Source organism: Salvelinus fontinalis, chromosome 32 (assembly GCF_029448725.1).
Source record: "Salvelinus fontinalis isolate EN_2023a chromosome 32, ASM2944872v1, whole genome shotgun sequence".
NCBI lineage: Eukaryota > Metazoa > Chordata > Actinopteri > Salmoniformes > Salmonidae > Salvelinus > Salvelinus fontinalis.
The window spans coordinates 31,235,060-31,253,297 of NC_074696.1; the positions used below are offsets into that span (position 1 = coordinate 31,235,060).

General features: G+C 47.4%; 1 protein-coding gene across 1 annotated transcript in view; it reads left to right on the plus strand.

The window, feature by feature from the left end:
- Positions 1 to 17,298, plus strand: part of LOC129831077 (protein FAM135B-like) — a 67,371-nt gene extending 50,073 nt beyond the window's left edge. The window contains exons 11-20 of the mRNA XM_055894102.1: positions 1,465 to 1,538; positions 1,724 to 1,878; positions 3,125 to 5,405; positions 5,608 to 5,774; positions 6,012 to 6,103; positions 6,304 to 6,401; positions 8,726 to 8,877; positions 12,413 to 12,523; positions 13,009 to 13,122; positions 13,360 to 17,298. Of these exons, the coding sequence (XP_055750077.1) occupies positions 1,465 to 1,538; positions 1,724 to 1,878; positions 3,125 to 5,405; positions 5,608 to 5,774; positions 6,012 to 6,103; positions 6,304 to 6,401; positions 8,726 to 8,877; positions 12,413 to 12,523; positions 13,009 to 13,122; positions 13,360 to 13,565 (3,450 nt within the window). The 3' untranslated portion in view covers positions 13,566 to 17,298. The remainder of the gene's footprint in view (positions 1 to 1,464; positions 1,539 to 1,723; positions 1,879 to 3,124; positions 5,406 to 5,607; positions 5,775 to 6,011; positions 6,104 to 6,303; positions 6,402 to 8,725; positions 8,878 to 12,412; positions 12,524 to 13,008; positions 13,123 to 13,359) is intronic.
- The last annotated feature ends 940 nt before the right edge of the window (positions 17,299 to 18,238 follow it).

Sequence of the window (18,238 nt, forward strand, 5' to 3'; positions counted from 1 at the left end):
TCAGAGAGCTATGAGCAGCCAGAGCCGTCAGAGCGCCATGAGCAGCCAGAGCCGTCAGAGCGCCATGAGCGTCGAGAGCCGTCAGAGCGCCATGAGCGTCGTGAGCCGTCAGCCTGCCATGAGCGTCGAGAGCCGTCAGCCTGCCATGAGCGTCGAGAGCCGTCAGCCTGCCATGAGCGTCGAGAGCCGTCAGCCTGCCATGAGCGTCGAGAGCCGTCAGCCTGCCATGAGCGTCGAGAGCCGTCAGCCTGCCATGAGCGTCGAGAGCCGTCAGCCTGCCATGAGCGTCGAGAGCCGTCAGCCTGCCATGAGCGTCGAGAGCCGTCAGCCTGCCATGAGCGTCGAGAGCCGTCAGCCAGCCATGAGCATCGAGAGTCGTCAGTCAGCCATGAGCTGCCCTTTAGCCTGAAAAGGCTGGATACCCAGAACTGCCCATCAGTCCAGAGCTGTCTCTCTGTCCAGAGCTGCCTTTCAGTCCGGAGTTGCCCCTCTATCCTAATCTCCCTCTCTATCTTCATCTATCTCTATAGTCTTATCTATCCCTCTATCTTGATTTCTCTCTCTCTCCTGGTGTTATCCTTATTTAATATATTATTAAGAGAATTGTGTGGGGGAAGAAAGAGGGTGGACATTCTTTGTGGGAGGAAGTTAGGATGGATTATGGTGGGGTGGGAACCGCGCCCGGAGCCTGAGCCACCACCGTGGTTAGATGCCCACCCAGACCCTCCCCTAGACTTTGTGCTGGTGCGTCCGGAGTTCGCACCTTGTGGGGGGGGTACTGTCACGTTCCTGACCTATTTATGTTAGTTTTGTGTGTTAGTTGGTCAGGACGTGAGGTTGGGTGGGCATTCTATGTTATCTGTTTCTATGTTGGTTTAGGGTTGCCTGGTATGGCTCTCAATTGGAGGCAGGTGTTTGGCGTTCCTCTAATTGAGAGTCATATTTAGGTAGGCGGTTCACAGTGTTTGTTTGTGGGTGGTTGTCTCCTGTGTCTGTGTCAATGTTTGCACCATACGGGACTGTTTACGGTTTGTTCATTTCATGTAGTCTGTTCCTGTTCATTTCGTTCTTCACGTTGTATGTAAGTTCGTCGTTCAGGTCTGTCTACTTTCGTTTTGTTATTTTGTATCATTTTCAAGTATAGTTCGTTTTGTCTTGTTAAATAAATTCATCATGTCATTTCAACGCGCTGCACCTTGGTTCAATCCCTGCTCCTCCTCTTCTGATGAAGAGGAGGAGGATTATCGTAACAGGAAGCACCGCTTTCAATATACTTTGTATTGCTCATTTACTCAAGTGTTTCCATTATTTTGGCAGTTACCAATACTTTTACACCATTTCTCTTTTTTGATGTTGTTATTTTGAAGATCAAATCATTGCCTTTTTTGCATACAGTACGAACTCAGTAAGTTTCTCAGTGAGGAAATGAAGATTGGTTTTGTTTGTATTTTGTGCTGATGTCAGGTCAGGCGGTTTTCAGAGGCATACTTCTTCACAGAACACCCCAAAGAGACATCCCTGACATTTCAAGAGGACCTGTGAGTACTGCCATTCCAGGAGCACAATGATGCAGTTTTGTCACTCTGTTTTAGATTTAATTTGATCTTAATGCTTTATCTAAGACATCATTCTATGAATGGAGAAAAGGTAGGCCTAATGTGTTTGAGTGATTATGACAGATAGCAAAAGGTCTTCGACTTTATCTTCTATCTCCTGGTTAAAGGATCAACAGACACGGTCAGATAGCTGTGGAGGTGCGTAACTCCAACTACCTGACCAGGATGCCACCGTTACCTGTAGAGTGCCTGGACATTGACGGAGACTGGAACAGCCTGCCTATCATCTTCGAAGACAGATATGTAGAGTCTCCACGGACAGGTGAGTTGACTAAGTCCAGGATTTCATTCAACAGTGATAGACTTTAACCCTTGGCCTACAATTTCTGCAGGCTCTGTTGCAGCCGGCCGCGACCGGGAGGCCCATGGGGCGGTGCACAATTGGCACAGCATCGTCCGGGTTAGGGAGGGTTTGGCCGATAGGGATATCCTTGTCTCGTCGCGTACTAGCGACTCATGTGGCGGGCCGGGCGCAGTGCACGCTGACCAGGCCACCAGGCGTACGGTGTTTCCTCTGACACATTGCTGTGGGCTTCCGGGTTGGATGTGCATTGTGTCAAGAAGCAGTGCAGTTGGGTTGTGTTTCGGAGGACGCATGGCTCTCGACCTTCGCCTCACCCGAGTCCGTACGGGAGTTGCAGTGATGAGACAAGACTGTAACTACTACCAACTGGATACCATGAAATTGGGAAAAAATTAAATAATCTGTCTGTTTAAGCTAGAGAGATATGTGTTTTTTTTTTGCATGGGCTGCGTTTCAATCCACCGCATCTGCCGATATCGCCCTTCTGCATCTGCGCTGAAAGGTGGCAGAGATAGAGTGGTGTTTGTCATAACATAAGACATCTAGAAAAACTATCTTCTTACGAAAAATTCTGTAGCTTCTGAACGGTTTGGCTTATAAACTATTATGACCCCTATGCTCTAGGATGCCCACAAGCCTCACAAGCCTCATCTGAAGGCCCCCGGTACCAGTTAAAACAATGTATGGAAGTATATATCGAGATAATTTAGTATCTAAAATAAGGAGATAAATACATGTCAAATATCTTTCTTATATCTCTCAGATTCAGAACAAACTTCCTTTAGATGTTTGGGATTATCTGTTGTTTCATGTAGTGAATCTGTTATTAAATTGGCTAACAGCAGTAATGCCAAATTCAATGTTTCATCCAATATGTTTTTATATTTTTTTTGAATACTTTAAGGGGTCTTAAAATTCAAATCAAATAGCTAAATGATCCTTGGTATGACCCTCTTAAAACACTTCCTTATTTTATCTTTCCTGACGTTAGCGGCGGTCTTGATCGCTGATAGCTCAACAAGAATTCACCTTTAAGCAGTACATAGGCTGTTTATCTGTTTCAGTTTGAATCCTGACCTGAGTCGGCTAACAATACTGTTTTATCTGGTTCAGATCCATACGTATTTAAGTAGTGTAGACCAGTATAATTTAAACATCTAGTATTAGCGTAAGACCTAACTTTTTTCTCCATCTTTATGTATAGATTGGGGATCATATGCACCAACACATCTGCCCACCAGTGAGCAGACCATCCCCAAGCGTCCTGTCAATGATGCAAACATTAGTCTTCCTGCCCTGGACCAGCTCGCCAGCTCACCAGCAATACTAACCCAGGAGCCTAAAGACAGTGAGGCTACGTACAGGTCTCTCATAGGAGAGCAGAGCACCAGCATTATTACTGACAAGATAGGTTCTCCATCTATTGAGACTCCAGACCCAGACCAGGCAGAAACAGACCGGGGAGAGCCAGTCCAGCCAGGGGATCCAGAGGAGCAGACTGAGACAGAGGAGATCTCAGAGGAGAGCCCTGGTTTAGGCCTGAGATTCCTTACAGTCAGACCCACTGATGCGGATCTGTTCAGAGGAGAGGCAGTGCTGATATTCTCCTCCAACCACAAACACTGTACAGACCCACAACATACTTCTAACAGTGAAGACACGACTTGGAAAGACTTGGAGAACCACCAGGACATCATCACACAGAGATACCAGAACATTATTAGTACAGGAATTGATTTGGATGTAGAAGAGAAGGACGTTGCTATAGACACCGACAGCAAGGATGTTCCTCTGAGCAGTCTATCCACTAACCCCCAGGCTCCACTCAAAGATCATCCCCTCACGCCCCCTCTACCTACAGACCTGAGGAGAGAACTGGCCAACCGAGGGGTGGGGGTTGGTGGCTCCAAGATCCTAAACCGCTCCCCCTCCGTCATCTCCGACTCTGGCATCGAGAGCGAGCCCAGCTCGATGGCCTGGCCCCTGGACGTTTATCGGACGGGAGGAGGGCGCCCTCTGGAAGAGAGCCTGGTACTGCAGCGCCTGGCGAGGAGACACCCGGCCCACCGCAGTTCCCTGGAGGGCTTGCAGACAGAGAGTGGAAACAGCGGGGGCAGCCTGCCCAGTAGAGGGGGTGGTAGCGCTGGCATCCAGGCCTCCCTCACCTCCATCTCCTCCCTTCCCTACGAGGACGACGAGGAACAGAGGAACCAGCTCAGTAAACTGACCAAGTCTGTCTCAGCTCCTCAGATCTCCAGCCCTGAGGACACAGAGGAGGACAAGGGAGGAGCGGAGGAGGAGGTAGACACGGAGAGCGAGGGGACCAGCGGGTACCAGGACCAGGAGGATGGATACACTACCATCTCCACTGCTGCCACTAATGTAACGACTGGGGGTTTGATCAGACACCTGGAGTCCTTATCCGAGGTTAACCACTCCTCTCTGGAGGACATCCAGGAGGGAGAGCTGCCTGAGGTTGGTCTGTTTGACTGGGGAGCAGCTCCCTCACCACCCCAGCAGGTGACCAGAGCTCATCAGGAGAATGGTTGTGATCTTAAAGAAACTCTTAGATCTAATGAATCTGCTCTGCCAGAGGCCCTGTCAGACATTCAGGACATGAAGGCAGTCTTAAGTGGCGTTAGTCGAGTTCCTGAAGTCTTGTTGTTCCAACAGTATGTTGAAGGTCATGATGACGTGAAGGATCCAGCTATAGCCCGTCAGATGGAGGATAAGAACCATCACAGAGGAGATAGCCGTGGTGTCTCAAACTCAGTGGACCCAGGTCCCTGTGAAGTAGACATCGCCCCCTGTAGCTGTGAGACCAAACCCTGTGAACATGACAGCAGTGTGCTGGTGGATGATGTGACGGATAATCCAGTCAGGGATGACTGTCAGAGTCTCCATCAGATTGGGTTGAACGACTTTGTTGACCAGGAACGGCTGGATCATCACCAGACTCCGTCCCAGAGCCTCCATCGGGTCGGGTTGCGTGACCTAGTGGTGGTCTCACAGAGGAAGAGCCTCCATGACCCCAGGCCTATCCCCTCTATCCCCAACCACACAGAGAGACCCATCCACCTCCTAGGCCTTATTGCCAATGATACGGCCAGGCCTGATGACCTCATAGGGCTCCCGGCCAATGAGAGAGAGCAGCTGGATCTCAACAGTCAGACCAAGCCGGCTAAGATCCCCAGTAGCTCGGGGTCAGGGACGGGCTCGGGGTCAAGCTCAGGGTCAAACTCAGGGTCAGGCCTGTCCTTTATGAACAGGAAGATGGTGGAGGTGGTGAATATGTCTGTGTCCTGCGCTCCGACCTGTCTTCCCTTCTCCTCCGTTGTCCGGGACTCACCGTCCATTAGCGGCATCTCCACTCGACAAGCCGCATCCCCCATTACCCATCAGCCCCTGGGCTCCTTCGGCATCATCTCTTCGTCCTCGTCCAATGCCCTGGGGCCAGATGACGAAACAAACGAGAGGATGCTGCAGTGAGTTGTTTAATCTTTCTAGTTTTAGAATGAGAAGAAATGCTGCAGTGAGTTGTGGGGAACCAGCCACAGATGTGTGAGAAGTCAGACGTTTTCATTGCTCTTTGACCTCTTTGATGATGAGTTCTTCTGAGCGTGTGCATATGCATATAACATTGTGATTCCCCATAATGATGCCACCTCTGCCTGCGTTGTGTTCAAGTTTCTACAGGTCCAAAGAGGATCTGGTGAAGGAGCTGGTATTCCAGGCAACCCTGTACAGTGACCTCCCTCACCTGGCCTCCGACCTGCCCTACTTCCCCCCCGAGGAGGAGGATGAGGAGTTTGAGGATGGCATACACCTGGTCGTCTGTGTCCACGGCCTTGATGGTGAGACCAATCAATCAATCAATCAAATCAACCAGATCAGCCAATCTCCTGATCCACCAGGTTGTATATGCCCATTGCCTAGATGATAAAACATCACACAATGTTGTCCAATGCTAGAACAATAAAGCTTTACTCAAAAGAACTGAATTGTTCAGAATATGGTTTGGGTCCCCCCTCTATACTTACATACTGATCAGGGCAAGGAGTTTAAAGCTGTATTGTTATATTGTCTCCTAGGCAACAGTGCAGACCTTCGCCTGGTGAAGACCTTCATAGAGCTGGGATTACCAGGGTCCAGACTGGACTTCCTCATGTCTGAGAGGAACCAGGTAAAATACAGAATATTCTGTCCGCACATTAATACAATAAACATTGATTTTAGAGAATCGACAATAGGTATGAGCGAATCCTGCGAATATGATTTAATTTTGGCTATGTATGCCAAATCACCCTTGTAAATAAGGTATTTTGATCTCAGTAGGATTTCCTGGTTAAATAAATGTGTTGTTTTCCTCTTCCATGGCTGCAGACTGACACGTTTGCAGATTTTGACACCATGACGGACAGGCTACTAGACGAGATTATCCAGCACATTCAGCTGTACAACCTCACCGTCGGGCGGATAAGGTCAGTATCCTAACCACTACACAACATTAAAGTCATTCTCCTAACTACCACACAACATTAAGGTCAGTTTTAACTACCACACAACATTAAGGTCAGTTTTAACCACCACACAACATTAAGGTCAGTTCTAACCACCACACAACATTAAGGTCAGTTTTAACCACCACACAACATTAAGGTCAGTTCTAACCACCAAACAACATTAAGGTCAGTTCTAACCACCACACAACATTAAGGTCAGTTCTAACCACCACACAACATTAAGGTCAGTTCTAACCACCACACAACATGAAGGTCAGTTTTAACTACCACACAACATTAAGGTCAGTTTAAACCACCACACAACATTAAGGTCAGTTTTAACTACCACACAACATTAAGGTCAGTTCTAACTACCACATAATATTAAGATCAGTATCTTAACTACCACACAATATTAAGGTCAGTATCCTAACTATCACACAACATAAAGACACAGTACAGTAATAGGAGGCAATGGAGAAACAACATTTTATATATATATATTTATATATATATATATTTATATAGCCACTAGATGGCAGCATATGAATACATGATGATATTCCCTGGCAGGTCCTCAATTGTGTTCCACTTGCATCCTCTCTCCTCATCTCCTTCTCAAAACCCATTGGAGGAGAAAGCAAGAGGTCCCGCCCCTCTGACCTTCTCCAATGGGTTTTGAGAAGAAGATGAGGAGATAGTACACGAGCAGTACTTTGAGATCTTCCCCATGGCCTTTTATCAATTCGATTTGCTCACCTCCTCCGTCCTCTCGCATCCTTTTGAAAAGGTCAAAGTTAATGAAGGAGAGTCAGCAAGGAGAGTCAGCAAGGGTGGAAATGTGCTTGCTTGAAATGGTCCTTCTCCACTCACAAGTCATTAGGCAAATTACGTTCACAGGGGTGGATCCCAAAATAAATGTGTGAAGTGATCAAAACAAATTAAGTTATTTTTGCACTGCATTTTATAAAAATAATAAGTAGTGTATTGTATTTAAACGTGTACATGTAATTCTCCTCTCACAAAGCAAAATCTGATTTAAAGGGGGTGTGGCAGATTTCCACTTATCGGTTTCCAGGTCATGTAGGAGGAGAGAGGACGGAGGATGGACTTTTGCCCGAATCGAGAACCCCCCCTGTCTCAGCTCAATTCCAAACCCTATCAAACTGATGGCTAGTTAAAGCAGAGGAGGCTGGTGGGAGGAGCTATAGTAGGACGGGGTCATTGTAATGACTGGAATGGAATAAATGGAATGGCGTCAAACATGCGGTTTCCATATGTTTGATGTATTTGATCCCGTTCCATTTATTCCAATCCAGCCATTACAATGAGTCCGTCCTCCTATAGCTCCTCCCACCAGCCCCCTCTGAGTTAGAGAAGGTTTTAATAACCCAGAAATGGAGGATATTCCCATGCACTATCAATCACTTAGCATTTTCTTTGATATGAAGAACTAGAACTTTTAAATTGTTTTATTTAACCTTTATTTAAATAGGCAAGTCAGTTTAGAACAAATTCTTATTTACAATGACGGCCTACCGGGGAACAGTGGGTTAACTGCCTTGTTCAGGGGCAGAATGACAGATTTTTAAACTTTCAGTTACTGGCCCAACTCTCTAACCACTAGGCTACCTGCCACCCCGGCATACTTTTCTCCGCTGCATAACACGTCTAATGGGTCCAAGTACAGTAATTCATCATGTACAATAATTGCCCTAAATATGCCAATGTTCCTATCTGAGTTTCTGGGCATGCTATTTAAGTATGTATTCTTTTCAACATTGTTTATACTCTGAAAAACTGTGACTAAAGACATGGAGCGCCACAGAAGCAGCTGTCTCTCTCTACATCGCCTCTATATTTAGTGTTAGAGGAAACCGATGAAGAAGTTGTTAGGAGCTGGTGTTGAGGGAAGCTGCCCAGTACTTTGATGATGGTGATACTACTGTAATTAGCAGATGGGAAATGAACATCTAAGCAAATCTAGTGTCTCATTGACTACTGGGAAAAAGCAGCTCATTACTCTAGCTACCACTATCGTAGCCATTAAGACGGCACGACGGCGCCTTGCATTGGAGGACCGTTATTTGAGCATGAATCATTTATTTGGAGTTAAAAGCAGATTGGATGAGCTACCCTCATCCTGAACATAATAGAGTAAATATCAGGGGCAAAGAATTGGAGGCAGTTATTTCTGTGCTTCTATTCTGGAGGTCTTCTCATTGGGTACTCTTGTCTAACGAGATCTGGGTAGCAGCAGAGTGATTTTTCTGATCTGTTTGTCACTTCTTTTCAACCCTCAGTTTCATCGGTCACTCACTGGGGAACGTGATCATCCGGTCTGTTCTGACGAGGCCTCGGTTCCGCTGTTACCTGATCAAACTGCACACCTTCCTGTCTCTGTCCGGACCACACCTGGGAACGCTGTACAACAACAGCACGCTGGTCAGCACAGGTGAGGTGGGGAGGGGTCAGTATACCTACCTACTTGGACCTTTGAAATCCTTGCAAAACCTCGGCCATTGTTGACTCAGCATGGGGAATAGAAACAGCTCATTGCAGATATATACTCTTACTGCAAGAAGTGTTTCTGATTCTGGTTTTCGTCTTACCATTCTGTGTAGTAATTGCATTCAGCTCTGCTCTGTCCTCCTCCCAGTGTCTTCAAAGGGGGAAGTGTATGTCTAGTTCAGAGGACTGTTACAGGTCTGTGTGTAAAGGTTGTCAATGTAGTTCTCCTCCTCAGACGAGGAGGAGCATGGATCGGACCAAGATGCGGAGTAGGAGGTATTCATGATTTAATGGCAAACCAACAAAACACTACAAATTAACAAAACAACAAACGTGACTAACCTGCAACAGTCCTGTGTGGCCCAAACGCTGACACAAGAACAAACACCCACAAAACACCAGTGAAACCCCGGCTGCCTTAGTATGACTCTCAATCAGAGACAAACGATACACACCTGTCTCTAATTGAGAATCATACCAGGCCGAACACAAAACCCCACATAGAAATAGAAAACATAGACTAACCCACCCAACTCACGCCCTGACCAACTAAAACAAATACATAACAAAGGAAAAAGGTCAGGAACGTGACAGAACCCCCCCCCTTAAGGTGCGAACTCCGGGCGCACCAGCACAAAGTCTAGGGGAGGGTCTGGGTGGGCGTCTGTCCACGGTGGCGGCTCTGGCGCTGGGCGAGGTCCCCACCCCACCATAGTCACTCCCCGCTTCCGTATCCCCCGCCCAATGACCACCCTCCAACTAAACCCACCTAAATGAAGGGGCAGCATCGGGATAAGGGGCAGCACCGGGATAAGGGGCAGCAGCTCCGGGATAAGGGGCAGCAGCTCCGGGATAAGGGGCAGCAGCTCCGGGATAAGGGGCAGCTCCGGACTGAGTGGCAGCTCCGGACTGAGTGGCAGCTCCGGACTGGAGGGCAGCTCCGGACTGGAGGGCAGCTCATGACTGGAGGGCAGCTCATGACTGGAGGGCAGCTCATGACTGGAGGGCAGCTCATGACTGGAGGGCAGCTCATGACTGGAGGGCAGCTCATGACTGGAGGGCAGCTCATGACTGGCGGGCGTCTCTGGCAGCTCCTGACTGGCGGGCGTCTCTGGCAGCTCCTGACTGGCGGGCGTCTCTGGCAACTCCTGAATGGCGGGCGTCTCTGGCAGCTCCTGACTGGCGGGCGTCTCTGGCAGCTCCTGACTGGCGGGCGTCTCTGGCAGCTCCTGACTGGCGGGCGTCTCTGGCAGCTCCTGACTGGCGGGCGTCTCTGGCAGCTCCTGACTGGCGGGCGTCTCTGGCAGCTCCTGACTGGCGGGCGTCTCTGGCGGCTCCTGACTGGCGGGCGTCTCTGGCGGCTCCTGACTGACGGACGGCTCTAGCGGCTCCTGACTGACGGACGGCTCTACTGGCTCGAGACAGACGGGCGGCTCTAATGGCTCGTAGCAGACGGATGACTCAGACGGCGCTGGGCAGACGGATGGCTCAGACGGCGCTGGGCAGACGGATGGCTCAGATGGCGCTGGGCAGACGGATGGCTCAGATGGCGCTGGGCAGACGGATGGCTCAGACGGCGCTGGGCAGACGGATGGCTCAGACGGCGCTGGGCAGACGGATGGCTCAGACGGCGCTGGGCAGACGGATGGCTCAGACGGCGCTGGGCAGACGGATGGCTCAGACGGCGCTGGGCAGACGGATGGCTCAGACGGCGCTGGGCAGACGGGCAGTTCAGGCGCCGCTGGGCAGACGGCAGACTCTGGCCGGCTGAGACGCACTATAGGCCTGATGCGTGGTGCCGGAACTGGAGGTACCGGGCTGAGGGCACGCACCTCAGGGCGAGTGCGGAGAGGAGGAACAGGGCTCTGGTGATGCACTGGAAGCCTGGTGCGTGGTGTAGGCACTGGTGGTACTGAGCTGGGGTGGGAAGGTGGCGCCGGACATACCGGACCGTGAAGGAGGACACGTGCTCTTGAGCACCGAGCCTCCCCAACCCTACCAGGTTGAATGGTCCCCGTAGCCCTGCCAGTGCGGCGAGGTGGAATAGCCCGCACTGGGCTATACAGGCGAACCGGGGACACCACCTGTAAGGCTGGTGCCATGTACGCCGGCCCGAGGAGACGTACTGGAGGCCAGATACGTTGGGCCGGCTTCATGACATCCGGCTCGATGCCCAACCTAGCCCTCCCAGTGCGGCAAGGTGGAATAGCCCGCACTGGGCTAAGCACGCGTACTGGGGACACCGTGCGCTTTACCGCATAACACGGTGTCTGACCAGTACAACGCCCTCTCACTCCACGGTAAGCCCGGGGAGTTGGCTCAGGTAACCAACCCGGCTTCGCCACACTCCCCTTTAGCCACCCCCCCCCCAAGAAATTTTTGGGTGAGCCTCTCGGGCTTCCAGCCTCTCTTACGTGCTGCCTCCTCATACCAGCGCTCCTGGGCTGTGGCTGCCTCCTTCTCCTCCCGAGAGCGGCGATTCTCTCCCACCTTAGCCCAGGGTCCTTCTCCGTTGAATATTTGCTCCCATGTCCATTCCTCTTCTCTTCATTGCTTTTGTTCTTGCCGTCCTTCTCCAATCCGCTTGGTCCTGGTTTGGTGGGTGTTTCTGTAAAGGTTGTCAATGTAGTTCTCCTCCTCAGACGAGGAGGAGCATGGATCGGACCAAGATGCGGAGTAGGAGGTATTCATGATTTAATGGCAAACCAACAAAACACTACAAATTAACAAAACAACAAACGTGACTAACCTGCAACAGTCCTGTGTGGCCCAAACGCTGACACAAGAACAAACACCCACAAAACACCAGTGAAACCCCGGCTGCCTTAGTATGACTCTCAATCAGAGACAAACGATACACACCTGTCTCTAATTGAGAATCATACCAGGCCGAACACAAAACCCCACATAGAAATAGAAAACATAGACTAACCCACCCAACTCACGCCCTGACCAACTAAAACAAATACATAACAAAGGAAAACAGGTCAGGAACGTGACACTGTGGCTGATGTCTGTGGTTGTTACAGGTCTGTGGCTGATGTCTGTGGTTGTTACAGGTCTGTGGCTGATGCCTGTGGTTGTTACAGGTCTGTGGCTGATGTCTGTGGTTGTTACAGGTCTGTGGCTGATGTCTGTGGTTGTTACAGGTCTGTGGCTGATGTCTGTGGTTGTTACAGGTCTGTGGCTGATGTCTGTGGTTGTTACAGGTCTGTGGCTGATGTCTGTGGTTGTTACAGGTCTGTGGCTGATGTCTGTGGTTGTCACAGGTCTGTGGCTGATGTCTGTGGTTGTCACAGGTCTGTGGCTGATGTCTGTGGTTGTTACAGGTCTGTGGCTGATGTCTGTGGTTGTTACAGGTCTGTGGCTGATGTCTGTGGTTGTTACAGGTCTGGTGCTGATGTCTGTGGTTGTTACAGGTCTGGTGCTGATGTCTGTGGTTGTTACAGGTCTGGTGCTGATGTCTGTGGTTGTTACAGGTCTGTGGCTGATGCAGAAGCTGAAGAAATCCGGATCGTTGCTGCAGCTTACCTGCAGAGATCATACCGATCCTCGGAAAACTTTCCTCTATCTCCTCAGCCAGAAACCAGGTAGGTACTGCTATAATGGATGAGGAACTATACTGTAAGAGCACAATGAGTTTAAATATTCATAAATGAATTTGGTCATCTTGTCTTTTTTTCTCTCTCTCTTTTCCTCTCCATATTATCTGGCTAACTCAGACTCCACTAGCTAGCTAGCTCTGTTCTGGGAAGCCCTCCCTCCACTGTGTGAGATGAACAAAGCAAAGACACCAAGTAGATAAGCTAGAAAAAACACTTTTTTTTCTTCGAGCTGTGCCGGGCTGACAAAATGATGCAAACCCTGTCATTTGAAACCCAGCAGTGCACTCCTTTAAAAGCAGTGACAAGAGACATGAGAAAAAACACAGCTTTATCAGTCGAGGGCTGTCAAACGATGATGATGGCACCAAGTGATACATAAATATAACCTACAAACGCTTTTGCTCTCTCTCTCTCTGTCTCTCTGTGTGTGTCTCTCTCTCTCTCCGCCCTCTGTTTGTCTGGTTTCTCAGGGCTCCAGTTCTTCAAGAATGTGGTGTTGGTGGCATCGCCTCAGGACAGATATGTTCCCTTCCACTCTGCCAGGATAGAGATGTGCAGGACTGCACTCAAAGACAGGACCACAGGTTAGCACCACTCACTGCAGCTCCTATGTTCTTATTGTTCTCCACCAAATGTATCTAAGAAGCATTTCATCACATAATGTACCTATCTCTTTGTTGACGTGCCAATGTGATTACGTAAATACAGAAAGCTTTTAACATTCTGTCAGAGACTGAACCCTAACATGTATCTGTCTGTGTTTCCACACTGTAGGTCTCCATGTAAACTAACTAACATGTGCTTCTGTCTCCATATCCAAGGTCCAGTGTACACAGAGATGATCAACAACCTGCTCCAGCCGTTGGTGGGGGCTAAAGACTGTCGTCTGATTCGCCAGAATGTGTTCCATGCCCTGCCCAACACCGCAAACACTCTGATTGGCCGAGCCGCTCACATCGCCGTGCTCGACTCTGAACTCTTCTTGGAGAAGTTCTTCCTGGTAGCAGGGCTCAACTACTTTAAATAGAACTTCAAACTACTTAAAACAGTATTTCAAACTACATTAAAGGGATACTTCAGGATTTTGGCAATGAAATCCTTTATCTACATCCCCAGAGTCAGATTAACTTGTGGATACCTTTTGTATGTCTCTGTGTGCAGTTTGAAGGAAGTTGCTAACTAGCGTTAGCGCAATGACTGGATGTCTATGGTAACTGCTAGAATGCTATATATCATAGACTTCCAGTCATCGCGCTAACGCTAGTCAGCATTTGCTCACAAAACAACCTCTAACTTCCTTCATACTGGATGCAGAGACATGGATAAAAATGTATGAGTTCATCTGACTATGGGAAAGTAGAAAAAAGGGCTTCATTGCCAAAAACACGAAGTATCCCTTTAAATAGAGGCTCACCTACTTCAAGTACAGGCTCAAATACTTAAAGTAGAACCACTACTTCAAATAGAGCTGTAACTACAAAGAAACTGTGTGTATGTATATATATATATATATATATATATATATATATATATATATATATGTATGTATGTATGGCTTAGAGGGGCCCTAGGTCTATATGAAGATCTCCTTGTTGTGGTTGACTGGAAAGGAGGATTTGGTGAGAGAAAGGGGGTTGCACCATGACTATATACAATGTGTGTGTGTGTGTATATATATATATATATATATATATATATATATAAACCCTGGAATGAGTAGGTGTGTCCAAAGTTTTGACTGGTACTGTGTGTGTATATATATTTCTTTATATTTTTACTATTTTCTACATTGTAGAAATAAGAGTGAAGACATCAAAACTATGAAATAACACATATGGATTCATGTAGTAACCAAAAAAGTGTTAAACAAATCAAAATATATTTTATTCAAAGTAGCCACCCTTTGACTTGATGACAGCTTTGCACACTCTTGGCATTCTCTCAACCAGCTTCATGAGGTAGTCACCTGGACTGTATTTCAATTCACTTTTTAGGGATAGGGGGCAGCATTTTCACTTTGGATGAATAGCGTGCCCAGAGTGAACTGCCTCCTACTCTGTCCCAGATGCTAATATATGCATATTATTATTACTACTGGATAGAAAACACTTTGAAGTTTCTAAAACTGTTTGAATGATGTCTGTGAGTATAACAGAACTCATATCAGTGGTCTGGCAGAGAGCCAGGTCATGGTCACACGCATTCCACATGATATCGACTTGCGTTTCCATTACTTCTATAGACACCAAGGAATTCTCCGGTTGGAACGTTATTGAATATTTATGATAACAACATCCTAAAGATTGATTCTATACTTAGTTTGACAAGTTTATTCAACCTGTAATATAACTTTTTGAAGTTTTCGTCCGAAGTTCGCTGGACCTGCACGAGCGTTTGAATATGTGTACTAAACGTGCTAACAAAAGTAGCTACTTGGACATAAATAATGGACATTATCGAACAAAACAACTATTTATCGTAGAACTAGGATTCCTGGGAGTGCATTCTGATGAAGATCATCAAAGGTAAGGGTATATTTATAATGTACTTTCGTATTTCTGTTGACTCCAACATGGCGGAGAAGTGTTGTTTCTATCTGAGCGCCGTCTCAGATTATTGTATGGTTTGCTTTTTCCGTAAAGTTTTTTTTAAAATCTGACACAGCGGTTGCATTAAGAACAAGTGTATCTTTAATTCTATGTAAAACATGTATCTTTCATCAAAGTTTATGATGAGTATTTCTGTTATTTGATGTGGCTCTCTGCAATTTCTCCGGATATGTTGGCGGCATTTCTGAACATGGCGCCAATGTAAACTGACCTTTTTGGATATAAATATGCACATGATCGAACAAAACATACATGTATTGTGTAACATGATGTCCTATGAGTGTCATCTGATGAAGATCATCAAAGGTTAGTGATTAATTTTATCTCTATTTCTGCTTTTTGTGACTCCTATCTTTGGCTGGGAAAATGGCTGTGTGTTTTTTAACTTGGCGGTGATCTAACATAATCATATATTGTGTTTTCGCTGTTAAGCCTTTTTTAAATCGGACACGATGGGTAGATTAACAAGATGTTTATCTTTCATTTGCTGTATTGGACTTGTTAATGTGTGAAAGTTACATATTTAAAAAATATATTTTGAATTTCCCACGCTGCCTTTTCACCGGAATGTTGTCGAGGGGTTTCGCTAGTGTGTCCTAGAAAGGTTAACAGGTGTACCTTGTTAAAAGTTCATTTGTGGAATTTCATTCCTTCTTAATGCGTTTGAGCCAATCAGTTGTGTTGTGACAAGGTAGGGGTGGTATACAGAAGATAGCCCTGTTTGGGAAAGACCAAGTTCATAGTATGGCAAGAACTTTGAAAGTTTCTTCAAGTGCAGTCACAAAAACCATCAATCGCTATGATGAAACTGGCTCTCATGAGGACCGCCACAGGAAAGGAAGACCGAAAGTTACCTCTGCTGCACAGGATAAGTTCATTAGAGTTACCAGCCTCAGAAATTGCAGCCCAAATAAATGCTTCACGGAGTTCAAGTAACAGACACATCTCAACATCAACTGTTCAGAGGAGATTGTGTGAATCAGGCCTTCATGGTCGAATTGCTGCAAATTTACCACTACTAAAGGACACCAATAAGAAGAAGAGACTTGCTTGAGCCAAGAAACCCGAGCAATGGACATTAGACCGGTGGGAATCTGTCCCTTAATCTGATGAGTCCAAATTTGATATTTTTGGTTCCAACCACCATGTCTTTGTGAGATGCAGAGTAGATGAACGGAGGATCTCTGCATGTGTGGTTCCCACCATAAAGCATGGAGGAGGAGGTGTGATGGTGTTGGGGTGCTTTGCAGGTGACACTGTCAGTGATTTATTTAGAATTCAAAGCACACTTAACCGGCATGGCTACCACTGCATTCTGCAGCGATACGCCATCCCATCTGGTTTGCGCTTAGTGGGACTATCATTTGTTTTTCAACAGGGCAATGACCCAAAACACACGTCCAGGCTGTGTAAGGCCTATTTGACCAAGGTGAGTGATGGAGTTTTGCATCAGATGACCTGGCCTCCACAATCACCCAATTGAGATGGTTTGGGATGATTTGGACCGCAGAGGGAAGGAAAAGCAGCCAACAAGTGCTCAGTGAATGTCAGAACTCATTCAAGACTGTAGGAAAAGCATTCCAGGTGAAGCTGATTGAGAGAATGCCAACAGTGTGCAAAGCTGTCATCAAGGCAAAGGGTGGCTACTTTGAAGAATCTCAAATATATTTTGATTTGTTTAATATTGTAACGATTGTTCTCCTCCTCGTCCTCCGCGCCGGATATACCGGACCGTGCAGGCGTACTGGCTCCCTTGAGCACCGAGCCTGCCCAACCTTACCTGGTTGTATGCTCCCCGTAGCCCGACCAGTGCGGGGAGGTGGAATAACCCGCACTGGGCTGTGTTGGCGAACCGGGGACACCATGCGTAAGGCTGGTGCCATGTATGCCGGCCTGAGGAGACGCACTGGAGACCAGACGCGTTGAGCCGGGCTTCATGGCACCTCGCTCAATGCTCAATCTAGCCCTGCCAGTGCGTAGAGGTGGAATAACCCGCACCGGGCTAAGCACACGTACAGGAGACACCGTGCGCTTTACCGCATAACACGGTGTCTGCCCGTACTCTTGCTCTCCACGGTAAGATCGGGAAGTTGGCGCAGGTCTCCTACCTGACTTCGCCACACTACCGCCACACTACCCCCCCCCCCCCCCCCCCCCCCCCAATACATTTTTGGGCTTGACTCACAGGCTTCCGTGCTAGCCGCGTACCTTCATAACGCTGGTTCCTCTCTCCGGTTGCCTCTGCTCTCCTAAATGCCTCCAGCTGTTCCCATGGGAGTTAATCTTTTCCAGCCAGGATCTCCTCCCATGTGTAGCAACCCTTGCCGTCCAAAACGTCCTCCCATGTCCATTCCTCCTTCGTGCGCTGCTGCTGCTTTCTCCACCGCTGCTTGGTCCTTGGTTGGTGGGTGATTCTGTAATGATTGTTCTCCTCGTCTGAGGAGGAGCATGGATCGGACCAAAACGCAGCTTGTGTGGAATACATGATGAATTTTTTTAAAGAAGACGAACACGAAGCATACTTGAGAAATTACAAAACAATAAACGACGTAGACCGACCTGAACATGAGAACTTACAGAACACGAAGAACGCACGAACAGGAACAGACTAGACAAACGAAACAGTCCCGTGTGGTACATACACTGACACGGAAGACAATCACCCACAAACAAGCGGTGTGAACAGCCTACCTTAATATGGTTCTCAATCAGAGGAAATGTAAAACACCTGCCCCTGATTGAGAACCATATCAGGCTAATTAACAATGAACCTAAACATAGAAACACATAACATAGAATGCCCACCCAGCTCACGTCCTGACCATACTAAACAAAGACAAAATAAAGGAAATAAGGTCAGGAACGTGACAAATATTTTTTGGGTTACTACATGATTCCATATGTGTTATTTCATAGTTTTGATGTCTTCACTATTATTCTACAATTTAGAAAATAGTAAAAATATTTAAAAACCTTTGAATGAGTAGGTGTGTCCAAACTTTTGTCTGGTACTGTATATATATAAAATATGTTTACCCCTGTTGTCAAAGAGGTGGTCATAAGCTCTATACAATCCATCCATATGAACAGT